The following is a 13,801-nucleotide window of genomic DNA, read 5'->3' on the forward strand; positions in this document are numbered from 1 at the left end:
TGCAAGTGCCAGAGAGTTAGTCAAAGCCTGTGCAGTGAAAACCTAGAGACATCCTAAGGCCGTAGATGCCCTGGATATTTATAGATGTAGATGATATAAAGGACAATATATCAAAATTCATAAAATACACTAATTTTGAAAAGTTTTAATTTTAAAGATATTGGGATGAAACAGACCGTAATTTAAGAATGCAATAGAAAAAAGACTGAAATTCCTGAGCCTTCTCTGTGTTCCATTTTCGGTATTTCTACCCCTTATCACACTAGTGCTACCCTCTTGGCTGTGGAAAGTTGGGCCAGATTGATCTTCCCTGGGGCTGTTTCAATTGACCCCCTTTTTTGTCACCTTATCTTCAAATACATGGCAGAGTGTCTTTCAGTCTCTAGCCATCTCTCTCAGTCTCTTTGTTTTATCTATTTTTGGTCTGTCTTCAATGGTTGAGAGACACACTGCGTGTTATACAGTACTTGGTATATTAGCATACTATAGTACTTGGTGTATTGTTTTTCTATTGCTGCCTTAACAAATTACCATCAAGTAATTTTGGAGAATGGAGATGAATAGTGACAAGATGGATCATTCCAGGAAGGCATCCACCCAGATGGAAACGGAGCCTTTGATCCATTGTTCCAGGAGAAAATTGGTGTTATCTCATTCCTCACTCTCAAGAGAAAAGCATCTACCAGCAAAACCAGATGTGGATGCTTAGGAAGCAGATACAGGTAGCATAAACCAGAGGAAAAGCTTTCCTGGCCATGACGGCATGTGCATTAATGTAAAACAGTCATAGCATTTCTGACATAGGAGTAGTTCATTGGCTTTGGCTGTAACAACAAAATTATGGCGCCCATAAATAGAATATGTGAAAAACAATTCAAATGAAACCGCATTACACAGAAGATTATTGAGTAACACATATGCGAAAGAGGAAATCCAGTGTAGGAACAGTGCCACACCCACTGCTGAGAGTATATAAATGCCCCAGTTCAGAAGGCAAAATTAAAACTCAGGATCTTCCCACTGTAACTCAGCTGAACTCACCTCTCCTGTCAACATGTCCTACAGCTGCTGCTCTGGAAACTTCTCCTCCCGCTCCCTTGGGGGCTACCTGCGCTACCCAGGCTCCTTCTGTGGCTCTTCCTACCCCAGCAACCTGGTCTACAGCACTGATCTCTGCTCTCCCAGCACCTGCCAGCTGGGCTCTTCTTTCTACAGTGGCTGTGGGGAGACCTGCTGGAAGCCCCTCAGATACCAGATGTCCTGTGTGGTGTCCAGCCCCTGCCAGAGGTCCTGCTACCGTCCAAGGATCTCCACAGTCTGCAGTCCCTGCCGGTCAACTTATGCCAGGTCACTGGTCTCTGGGTCCAGCAGCTGCTGCTCCCTGAGCTATGGATCTAGAAGCTGCTACTCACTGGGCTGTGGATCCGGTGGCTTCAGACCCCTGGGTTATGGTGTCTGTGGCTTTCCTTCCCTGAGCTATGGATCCAGATTCTGCTATCCAACCTCCTCTGCCTCCAGGAGCTGCCAATCATCATGCTACAGGCCAGCCTGTAGATCCAATTTCTGTGGATCAACTTGTTGAGGGTTCAGATCCTTTTGAGTATTGAGGTCAAAGTCTCTACTCAGTATAGCCGTTGTTTTCATCTCACCTGTTACTACTATTCTTTTATTCTTAGATTATCAGTTTCTTGCTTTACCAACTTTTAGCAGACCCTGAATTTAATGAGTAGCCGAAAATTAAGTCCTAATATCTGTATAATTGATAGGACGTATACTATTGTATTTTCATCTCAAAGCAATTAACAAAAATTTTACTCTAATAAATTTATGTAATCTGGCAGCCAAATATATTGTTCATCTTATTATTATTTGTCTATAGTAATTTTTTTTTTGAGGAAGATTAGCCTTGAGCTAACATCAACCACCAATCCTCCTCTTTGTTGCTGAGGAAGACTAATCCTGAGCTAATATCCATGCCCATCTTCCTCTACTTTATATGTGGGATGCCTGCCACAGCATGGCTTGACAAGCAGTGCGTAAGTCCGCATCCGGGATCTGAACCAGCAAACCCCAGGCCACCAAAGCAGAACATGGGAACTTAAATGCTGCACCACCAGGCCGGCCCCTGTAGTATTTTTGTATTCAAGGATTTTGGAGGTTTAAATAAAGATCAATATGACTCTGAAACTGGATTTGGGCACATATAATTTGATAGATTTAAGCAAATTTCTGTTGACATTGGATATGTGCCTTATTGAGAGCCGTCATTTCCTGGAGGTCCATATTTTGCATGTATCAATGTCAGTGACACCTGCCTGAGAATGGGGGACATGCATTCCTGCTGATAAAGGAAAACAATAAATTGGGACATAAACTAGAAATGCAGAACACAACAGTGTCTGAGTGTGGATTTTCAGCTAAGAGAAAAGATGAGCCTTAAGCAACTCCCAGGACAGATGCTTTGCTCTTTGCTGATTGGAGTAAGTGCCATGATCCCCGCCTGCTATAGATGAGGTGTACCTGAGCCTCACCTGTAAACGTATGTAAGGAAATTCACAATGACCTTAGGTGGGGGGTAACTGGGATAAGGAAGTGTGGGACAACCTCCTGATGCTTCTCTAAGGCTCAGCCTGAATTAAGCTAAGAGCAATGCACCTGAGCAGTGTTGGACAACCATTTATATTCATTAGTTTTAGCCTGGATCCCCCTCTCCCACAAAGCAGAGCTGAAGTCAAGAACTTGGGTGCAGACAGTTTATTTGGCGTAAGACCCCAGGGAGCAGGTTTGGGAGACCAAGGAAGGTGAAAGAGTCAAAGAGGAAGATCTCATAACAGGGCATATTTTTCAGTTGATTTTACAGTGGGTAATGGGGACTCAATCCTTCACAGCCTTTTTTTCTTTCTGAGGAAGATAAGCTCTGAGCTAACATCTGCCACCAATCCTCCTCTTTTTGCTAAGGAAGATTGGCCCTGAGCTAACATCCGTGCCCATCTCCTACCGATCTTCCTCTACTTTTTATGTGGGATGCCTGCCATAGCAGTGCATAGCTCCGCACCCGGGATCCGAACTGGTGAACCCTGGGTGGCCAAAGCAGAACGTGAGAACTTAACTGCTGCACCACTGGGCCGGCCCCTTCAGGAGCCATTAAAATGACTCTCGGAATTGTCTACCGAGGATGTGATCAACAGGGAGAAGCATTTATCCATCACTTCTGTCTCCCATTGGTTGAACATTGTCCCAGATATAGTTAACTTCTTGAAACTTCACTAACCATGCAAAGGAAGCTTCATCTTGGGCTCCTTTTGTTTTCCGGTTGTGACCTCGGAGGGTAAAAGAAACATTGTATATGCTTGAGGAAGGATGTCTGTGCAAAGAGGGTTGAAGCCTGCATGAAATCGTTCACCATAGCTGTGCCTGGGATCACAAGTGAGAGATTGAGGTTATAAGAGAGGTCACAAAGGACGTCAGATACATCGCTTTCATTTAATGCTCAAACATCCCTATGAGAAAGACAAACATATCCTATAGACCTTTCCAGACACCAGGGAATGAAAACTCAAAAAGGATTAGAAGCTTGCCAAAGTCTATAAACCAAAGATCTGGTAGACTCTGATCCCTTGAATAAATCTTTTGTTGTTCTTTCCTGATTTTTTCTTTTTTTTAAATATGCAACTCCTTGTTTAACCAAAGAGCCCTGAGTACTTTGGTATTACAGAAATTGCTTTATCTGAATATTCTTTAGCTCCTTTTGGATCTAGTTTCATTAGCCTCATGAGTAGTATCTATAATAAAGAGGAAAAATGAAAATAAATTTAGAGTTCAAGAGAAGAACATTAAGGAAGGGTGAGCTAATTTCTTTTGAAAACATTTGCCTTGACTATAATAGACTAAGAGAGAAATATTTGATTACCTCTTTGGAAGATATTCCTAGAAATCCTGTGTGTTATGACAAATCTTATATTATTCACTTTAATTATCACTATCAGTGTACGTCATGATGTTTCCTTCCTCAAAACCTAGCATTATAAGCAAAAGTACTTTAAAAAAACCCCCACAAAACAAAAAAATTCTCACATCCGCACATACACAAATTCAATACCAGCAACCAAAAATTTGAGCATGATCCGCTTCTTGTTAAAAATCTAAAAATTAACAGGAAGGTAAAAATGATTCTTAGTAATTTGACAGATTTCTGTCTTTCTTTTCTTTTTTTTTTTTTTTTTTTTTGCTGAGGAAGCTTCTCCCTGAGCTAACATCTGTTATCAATTCTCCTCTTTTTACTTGAGAAAGATTTGCCCTGAGCTACATCTGTGCCAGTCTTCCTCTATTTTGCATGTGGGGTGCTGCCACAGCATGGCCACTGAGGAGTGGTATAGGTCCACTCCCAGGAACCGAACTCAGGCCACTAAAGCAGAGCATGCCAAACTCAACCACCAAGCCAAGGGGATAGCCCCGACAGACTTATCTTCCCTCCAAATTCTCTAACATAAACACAGTGTCATTCCTAGAAGCTTTTCTCTGAAAACAAAAAAAGTAAAATTGCCAAACTCTTGTGACATCTCGCTAGTACTGGAAACTGCATTCCCATTTTGGTGAGTCAGATTGAAGGAAAGTGGAGGTAATCAGGATAAAATCATGGGAAAATCCTTGAGTGTAGAAAAGTAGTATAGGATGCAGAAGTAACACAGAATTTGGGAGAAAGATTGAGGATCCAGCTTGCGAGAATGTATAACCCAAGCAAGAAAAGAGGAAAATTCCCTGTCTGTGGTTTGTAATGTAAAATAGGATACTAATGACCTAAAAATCAACACAAAGTCACAAAGATAATAATAATGCAACAGAGGTGGAAGGGGCGATTGATGAGGTAAGGAAAAATATTGATTGCCAAAATAACTTACTCTGGGTATATACAAAAATGTTGTTAAGGTTTTAAAACTACAGCTTCCACTTTTATTAACAGAATATTATAGCTTATTTGGATACAATTATGAGTTATGTGCTTACAACAATTACAGCTGTATTTCTTCGTAGTAACCTTATCTTGTTGTTTTTACCATGATGTTCTTCTTCACCAAAATTTATATTTTATATTATTACTGAGACAATGAATAATTTTATCTTCAGTGTTGAGCTTTTTAAATGACTCTACATTAGCATTGTCAAATAGAGCATTAGGAACTGTAAAAAGCCTTACTTAGATTCTTGGACTGGATGAAGAAACCGAAACATTATGGAAATTAATTCATTTTCTATTTGAAGCATTTGACAATACTGGCATAAAACTGGCTTCATCTAATCCTTAGTGAAGTTTTTCTTCTGCTAGTGGAGAAGCACATCACCAGCTATTGCTGCTGCTTTTTTTTTTCTTTTTTTTACATGCACAAGAAACATGAGTGAAAATGATTTAGAATAGTGGTTTGACCTAAATGAAAATGTGTGCATCAGAGTAATGTGTTAACACATCTTTTGCAACTTCTAATGATAAACAATCATCTTTGGAAGCAATGGTCTTAAAATTTCTACTATCTTTTGAAGTAGATACTCATGCTTCTTCAGCAAAGTGGTCTCTTTTACTTTTCTTGTGGTTGGCGATATCCCTGATCCCCATGGTAAATAGTAAATGTCATCAAATTGTTGGGCAAGTTATATATTCACCATCAGCTTGCTTTAGTAACAGAAATTCAGTATTCACTTTTATTATTATTATTATTGTTAAACATGAGCTTTTAGCTTTCATTCATTGTTCGTAAAAAGATTTTTTTGGCAAAGTTTAAAGCAGAAAGATATTCACAAACAATAAAAGAAACAGTTGTAGCTTTAAACAATACAACATGTGGCCAAGTCGCTGTAGCAAGAACATTTAGGTTATTCTTTGTATCCTGTGTGTTGCAGCCTCAATTTCAAGCACGTTTCATGTACACCTAATCAGTAATTCTCAAATTTCCCACCAACTCCACCTGCTGGTAGCTTGGTGTATATCATTGCATCTTGCAGGCTAGGAGAAGAACTGGTTAGGTGAGAACAACAAATGAACCTCCACCTAGATTTGAACCTATGAGCTGTCCAACCACTTGTATCTGCCTATAATTTGTTTTTTAGTGATCCCTCTGCATACACTCTTTGAAATAAAAGCGATAGTTGTATTTTGTTCAAAAAGGATGAGCAAGGGAAGGATAGAATATGGCTTGTCTTCTTCCAGATTTCACATTGGTTAAATAAAGACCCTGTACACTTTACGTGCATCTTATACTGCAAAAAATGAAACCATGGCAAAAGCAAAATGGTTATCTCCCAAACCAGTCATCACATGTTAATTTGATTATTATTGATTATAAATAAAAAATGAAAAATCTGAGACAATTGCCAAATGGGACTGGATGCTGAGACAACCAGAATAAACTAAGACATATGGTTACCCTGTGGGTAAGAATCTAAGTCATATGTACCTTTAGGAATATTTTCCTTGACTTAACGGATAAAAACTTTGGGACATACTTGCTGATGCAAGAGTTATCAGCTGCCTGGATATTTAGCTGAATCCTATAGCAAGAGAGTATTTCCATTGGTTTTGAGTTTTGTTTTTTTGTTGTTTTTTTTAAACAAGTGCCATCAACCGAACATCTATAAAACAAGAGCAAATTTGGACTTGGTCAAACTTATAGAACTTGTTATATGGAATATGTTGGGCCTACTTGCTAATACATGTTGAATCGTTAGATATTTCATTTAGAGACTTGATTTCTCATCTGGCAGTAAAGCTGGTGGAAGTGGTGCCCTCACCAAGTCTACCTAATGTCTAACTTCCTACTGGATATCCTCACTCCAACTTCTCAAATATTTTAGGATATATTTTATGAGCAATCTTGCTTCCAAAATTATGTGATGAAGCCAATTTAATATCCCTTACAATTTGTAATTATTTTGTATAAAATTATTGGAATTTCTAACTCCCTACAGAACAAAAGGCCACAGTTAGTAGTTTGTTTGTAGTCTTTCTTTTTTTTTTTTTGAGGAAGATTGGCCCTGAGATAACATCTGTTGCCAATCTTTCTCTTTTTTTTTTCTCCCCAAAGCCAGAGTTCACAGTTGTATATCCTAGTTGTAAGTCACTCTCTTCCTCTATGTGGGACGCCACCACAGCATGGCTTGATGAGCGGTGCTTGGGTCTGTGCCCAGGATCCGAACCGGCAAACCTCAGGCTGCCAAAGTGGAGCCCACAAACTTAACTGCTACACTACCAGGCCAGCCCTTGTTTGTAGTCTTAAAATGTGCTTCTTCTAGGTTTTATCATACAAAGGTACTAGTGAATGAACTAAACATAAAAGATGAAATAATTTCTTCTGAACCAAAAATGACATTGGACAATTTTCCTTTTTTTTTTTAAGATTTTATTTTTTCCTTTTTCTCCCCAAAGCCCCCCGGTACATAGTTGTGTATTCTTCGTTGTGGGTTCTTCTAGTTGTGGCATGTGGGACGCTGCCTCAGCGTGGTCTGATGAGCAGTGCCATGTCCGCGCCCAGGATTCGAACTAACGAAACACTGGGCCGCCTGCAGCAGAGCGCGCGAACTTAACCACTCAGCCACGGGGCCAGCCCCTGGACAATTTTACTTTTTAAAGTAAAGTTTTCTTAATGATAAATACAAGATACAGAAATAGCCAGTCAGATATTTAGAAGTATTTTTGAAGACACAGAGTGAACAAATAATCTTAAGCAAATACATAGATGTCATACAACTTATTTCTATATAAACTTACAACATTTTTCCACACTGTGAAATTAGAAACAAATGTACTAGGGGAAATAAATAGAAGATACAGGAATAAAGAAATATACTTCAATATTGCATGTCTGTCACTACAAGGAAGCAGTTTTGGCATCTTTCTTCAATGAATACATTTTCTAGTTACTGGAATTCAAATTATTCCTAATCCATAGCAGATAACAGCAGAACTCAAATTTGTAAGCTAATGGTAGGACAACAGATCAATAGGCAGCATGGATCTTGATATAGTAGGTATTATGTTAAAATTTCTAGATAGATTAGGTACTGTGTTTAGTAGAAGCCAAATCCACAGGCTGGTTGGAAAGCAGACTGGCAGCTTCTAGAAGAGAAGTAGGTTGGATGGTAAAAGCTGGGTCTATAACTTAGGGATGAGAAAGCACTGGGACCACAACCCACTGAATGGAAACCACTGGAGCCAAAGCCCAGAGACCCAGAGTAAGTCTGGCAGGGACTGCAGAATGTGGAGGTCCTTGGGCGGCAGCAGGACCTCTGGCAGGGGCTGGACACCACAAAAGACGTCTGGTATCTGGTGGGCTCGCAGCAGGTCTCCTGACAGCCACTGTAGAGAGAGGAGCCCAGCTGGCAGGTGCTGGGAGAGCAGAGATCAGTGCTGTAGACCAGGTTGCTGGGGTAGGAAGAGCCACAAGAGATGCCTGGGTGCTGCAGGTAGCCCCCAAGAGAGCGGGAGGAGAAGTTTCCAGAGCAGCAGTTGTAGGACATGGTGACAGGAGATGTGACTTACAATGAGAAGATTCTGAGTTTGAATGGTGCCTCTTGGCCTAGGGCATTTATATACCCTTATCATTGGGTGTGTCATCCACATGGCGCATAAAAACAGGTTACCTTCTGCTTTCAATTGAATTGAAGAGATCATCAGAGTCATGCATATGTAGTTTTTGTGGTTTTACAACTGAAAAGTGCAGTAAAGTTTGTGCATTGGAATTCAGGTAATAGCGTTGAATCTTCAAAGCTATTAGTCATCTTACTCTACCAAAGGTCACCCAGCAGATCACTCAGAGAAGCGCTTTAGAGCTAGGCAGTGTCTGGGCTGAGGGAAGCTGGTTTAATTAAAAATAATTGATACCCGTTTCACAATCTGTCTCAAAACTGTTGCCATCTGGATAGCAAAGTTGCTAACTAAATGATCTATTCGTAGTCATTTCTTTTAAACAAAAACGTACATTGATTTGCCACGAAGTTGCAAGTTTACTTAACGAATAGTGTCATAAGGAAGCAGCAATGGTAATATGCAAGATGTACGAGGATTTTTTTAATGGGCTCTCAACTTGAATGGCTTTAGTGAAAAATTAACTGAGAGATTCCCTTATTTCTCATGCTCCTGCTTAAAACTATGTGCAGACTAATGAGTCAATCTTAGCTTTTCTTTCCTTTATGTGTGTGTGTTTACTGTGGTATGAGTTAAATATTATAAATTGCTTTATGCTATTTTGGAATATTAGAGATTATTCCTCTAAGATGCTGAAAAGAACATTAAAAATAAAGAATGAAACATGTGGCAAAAATGCCTGATATATTTCTACCTCTAATCAGAGGCGGTGTTCACCATTAAAAGATTTCCCCGAATCTGGAAAATATTCTTATTCTAAAGAAAGTTTATAAGGTAATTGTCTTGAAGTATTGGACCAAAGAAGCCATCTTAAGGAGATTCTCCCTTTGCCTCAGAAAGCAACATACATCACTTTGACTTAAATTGTTTTCAGGTGTTTCTGACAAGTATTACCAAATTTCTAAAATAATGGTGATATTTTTTTCTTGTTCTATGGCTTGTATTCCACCTCTATGTGGTAGGGTAATGAAGATTGATACCTTGAGGAAGAGGAGAGATTGAGAAGGTTTATCTTGCTGTGGCTTCTGTGCTGTTGATTTTTTCATTTCATAGAAAAGCGTTTCCCTTCCACTTCTGAACAAAAGTGTTCGGGTTCAAAAATCTCCATTTTGGGGGCTGGCCCTGTTGCCGAGTGGTTAATTTCGCGTGCTCCACTGCAGGCTGCCCAGTGTTTGGTTGGTTCGAATCCTGGGCGCAGACATGTCACTGCTCATCGAGCCACGCTGAGGCAGCGTCCCATATGCCACAGCTAGAAGGACCCACAACGAACAATACACAGCTATGTACTGGGGGACTTTGGGGAGAAAAGGAAAAATAAAATCTTTAAAAAAAATCTCCATTTTGTTGAGAATAGAATATTCAAAATTACTTAATATCTGACCTCATAGAATATTCCAGAGAAATACGTCATATGAGTGGATGAAATTGAAGCAAGAAAGCAAATTTAATTGAGGTGAGTTGAATATTTACATGAATGTTTTGATGTTCAATATTTTAGTAACAAATAAAATGGGAGGATTTGGAATCTACTAGAATGTGTTTTGCTATTCATAATTACGAAGCCTAACACATAAGAATTGTTTATTTTAGAAACAGAGGACAAACTGTGTTACCTAATAAATGAAACATCATTGAAGACCAATCTGTCTACTCAAAACGTTCAGGCTCAAGAAGAGAGTTTAGCAATTGTCTTCAGTCCTCTATCAGATTGGAATGCCATTTATTACATCCTGATTAGATACTCCCAGGACCCTAAGATGAAAATCTCGTTACCTACCAGAGTACCTCATTTTAGATTTTTAGCTGAATCTTCCCTTAAAACTTCCACCTAGCAAACTCAGTTCTTTACAGTATGAGTCTCAGCTCACTTCCATTGGACAACGTATCAGTTCTTGAAGATGGATGTCTTAAGTGGTCTGCCCATTCCCACAGGTTATTTTAAGCCATTTCTTGTACCCAGGCTTTACTCTACTTACAGTTAGCAATGATGAATTTCCTGGGAGACTCCAGAAACATACTTATGACACTAGTCCTCTAGGCAGAATATATATGTCACTTGATGCATGTGGCACATTAGAGGTTCTAAAGGCATTCATGCTCTATTTCGCATTATCGTCCATTTTGATATCCCCCCATTTCAGTTTATAAAGGTCACTTGTAACTGTGAATTCTTCAAATACTTAATCTTTCTGTAGAGTCTACACGGGGAGCACACAATCAGAATTTCTTGATTTTCTCTATCTTCTCTGGTAAAAATCCTACACTATGACAGGAAACTAAGGGAATAAGGATGAACTTTTTCATTTATAGTGCTTATTGTTTTGTTCTCAATAACATCAACACCATAAAAAAATTACTTAAATTTTATAGGGATGAAGAATTATTGATAATCAAATTTATTGATGACATATCAAGAAGCAAGTGAACTTCAGGGCAAAAATTCATTGATTAAATATTTTTACAATGTAATCTTTAAAACACTCCTGCAAATATTAGACCTTTCATTCTTAAATCAAAAACTCATGCACACAAGAATGGCTTGGCTACTTTTCTGTTCTAAGAAAACTAAAATCTAAATGTATTAGACACTCATTTAGCATTTCCACCAATTAAGGATTGTTAGTGAGTTATTTCTTCTGTAAGGTCCATAAGATTTGGGAGAGAGAACAGATATTGAAGATTTTTTTTTCTGTTCTCAATTAGGTTCCTAAACTTGGAGCAAAATAAATGTCCCCTCCAGACTACAAAGTATTTTTTAGAGCTTTAAACACAACAAAATTCTCACTTTGTTACCCATTCAATACAATAACTGAAGGTTAGGATGAATAAAACACCAATCTTATAAGTACAATTATGGCACAATTGCATTCATCTACCCAAGCTAGATGAATAAGAAATGACATTTTTGCTTCATGAACAATTGCTTTGAAAAACTAATGAAATTCTTTTGTTTAAAAGTCTGCATTCATAAAAAAGGTCTTTGAAGGTTAATGTATTCCATTTTAACTGGAGCCCAATTAAGCATTCTTATTAAAATAGGCCCGTGTTACTACACTCATTGCTAGGGTATATAAGCGTGCAGTATAGAAGGCAACATTCACACTCACAAGCTCTCTCTGCAACTCAGCTGAGCTCAGAACTCCTGACAACATGTCTTACAACTGCAGCTCTGGAAACTTCTCGGCTCGCTCTCTTGGAGGTTACCTGAGGTACCCAGTTTCTACCTTTGATTCTTTCTCCCCCAGCAATGTAGTCTACTCTCCTAGTGCTTGCCAGCTGGGCTCCTCTCTCTACGATGGCTGTCAGGGGAGCCTCTGTGAGCCCACCAGCTGCCAGCCATCCTGTGCTGTGGCCAGATCCCACCGGACATCCTGCTTCCGCCCAAAGAATTTCATCTTCTACAGTCCCTGCCAAACAAATTACACTGGATCTCTAGGATGTGGAAACATTGGCCTTGGATCTTTTGGTTACGGAAGCACTGGCTTCCAGTCTCTGGGCTGTGGGTCCAGCTTCCTCCACCCAACTTGCTTTTCTTCTAGGAGCTGCCAGTCAACTTGTCACCGACCAGCCTTTGGCTCTCGCTTTTTTGGATCAACTTACTGAATATCCCTCATTATCTTATGGTTATGTCTGCACTTCACAAAGCTTTAACACTCAGCCTGTGCAATATCTTTGATTACTGATCATCTGCATCACCAGGACTTGTCATCACAGTCCTCTTGGAAACACGCCGTTTACTGTGGACAAAGTAACCCTGGCCTGAGATATTTTCTAAATCTGACATATGAGATATGTCTTGAACTTTCATTCTTATGCCAATGTTCAGAATCACTTCTGTTACTACCTAAGTCTTCTCTTATTATTCTCCTAAGATTCTTTCACTTAAATGTATTTCACATAGATATGGCATTTAAAATAAACTTATTTCTCTAGCATGAATGCTGTCAGACCATTTTCTTTTATTCATATGACACATTTAGTGAATGTATCCAGTACCTTCAACTGTCTTCATTAGATAAATATTTTTTGTTTTCTTTGTTTCATATGCTTCATTAATATTTTGCTGGATAGAAAGCAGGAAGTTTAGAGCAGAATTGAAATATATAGCATATCTCATGTCTTGAGAGATTTATATCCTTTCAGAGGTGCATTTGTTCATCTAATTGCTTCAGAAAATTTTGCTTTTAGTTAGGTATTCATTGAAAAAATATTTATTGAATTCTGATTAGATACCAGGCCTTGTGTTGAGCAAAGGCACAAATTCCTTTCCTTTAAGGAGTTTGCACACGTAAAATTCTAACTTACCATCATGTAACAAGTGCAATAATGGGCATAAAAATCATAAGATTCAATGAGAGCACAAAGAAGGACTTCAAAAGGAGTCTGAGGAAATCACATAAAACTCATTATTGAAAACACAAAGAGCAAGTTATCACTTCATTTAAAAAATAAATCTTACTAATCTGTGTTAATTTTAGTCCTTTCAGAAAGAGCTACCATATGAGAATTGACATGAAAGAGATTTGTTAGGGAAAAGATCTGCCAGAGAAAATGGAGAAGTAGCTGGAGAATTTTGGGAGAGACACACTATGATGCTGGTCTGAACTCAGTGAAGGACAGAGGGAAGGAAAGAAGGAATGGGAAATACGAGAGCTACATTTTCATAGCTTCCACGTCCATGATATTTTTTCCCATTTTAACTCAGCCACCATAGTGATAAACAATGATGAAATGATCAATGAAAACATGCAATTTTCCCTGAGTTAAGTTCAGTGTACATTATTTTACTTACTTTGATCAAAAGATCAATTACTGTATCAGATCCTATATGAGACTCCTTGAGAGAATGCCTAACCCTACAACGGAAGATGAGAGGGAATTGAGAGTTATTAGATGGTCAATTTTATGCATAATTGATGCATTAAGCAGGCTGGACGCAGTCGGGCATAATTAGGAAATTGTTTCATCTTTCTCTTACTACTGAACTTCACACTTTATCTGAGGGCTCTGACATCCCCAAATCCCTGAGTAATACCGTGAGCAGATCTATGATCACATTAAAATATTAAGAAACATTGTCATGTCACATTAGTAGTTAAGTCCAATCCAGTATAAATTAAAAACCAATGTTACAGCCACAGTAAAGCTTCTCTCTTTTCTCTCAGTTCA

At 38.8% G+C, this 13,801-nt stretch overlaps 3 protein-coding genes across 3 annotated transcripts; 2 read left to right on the top strand and 1 right to left on the bottom strand.

Moving 5' to 3' along the window:
* Positions 1-1,054: 1,054 nt before the first annotated feature.
* On the top strand, positions 1,055-1,528 carry KRTAP23-1 (keratin associated protein 23-1). The gene is given in 2 exon segments (XM_044750964.2): positions 1,055-1,169; positions 1,172-1,528. Coding segments are annotated over 2 exon segments (342 nt in total). The 3' UTR covers positions 1,399-1,528.
* A 5,885-nt stretch (positions 1,529-7,413) lies between these two features.
* LOC106847410 (keratin-associated protein 13-1-like) lies at positions 7,414-8,532 on the bottom strand. The gene has a single exon (XM_014866689.3). The coding sequence runs from the start codon at positions 8,503-8,505 to the stop codon at positions 8,056-8,058; it is 450 nt and encodes a 149-aa protein (XP_014722175.1). The 5' UTR covers positions 8,506-8,532; the 3' UTR covers positions 7,414-8,055.
* Positions 8,533-11,747: 3,215 nt separating this feature from the next.
* KRTAP15-1 (keratin associated protein 15-1) lies at positions 11,748-12,564 on the top strand. Its single transcript, XM_014866700.3, has one exon. It carries the CDS (start codon positions 11,783-11,785, stop codon positions 12,233-12,235), a length of 453 nt encoding a protein of 150 aa, XP_014722186.2. The 5' UTR covers positions 11,748-11,782; the 3' UTR covers positions 12,236-12,564.
* The last annotated feature ends 1,237 nt before the right edge of the window (positions 12,565-13,801 follow it).

The sequence above is a fragment of the Equus asinus genome, chromosome 18 (genome assembly GCF_041296235.1).
Source record: "Equus asinus isolate D_3611 breed Donkey chromosome 18, EquAss-T2T_v2, whole genome shotgun sequence".
Classification (NCBI taxonomy): Eukaryota; Metazoa; Chordata; class Mammalia; order Perissodactyla; family Equidae; genus Equus; species Equus asinus.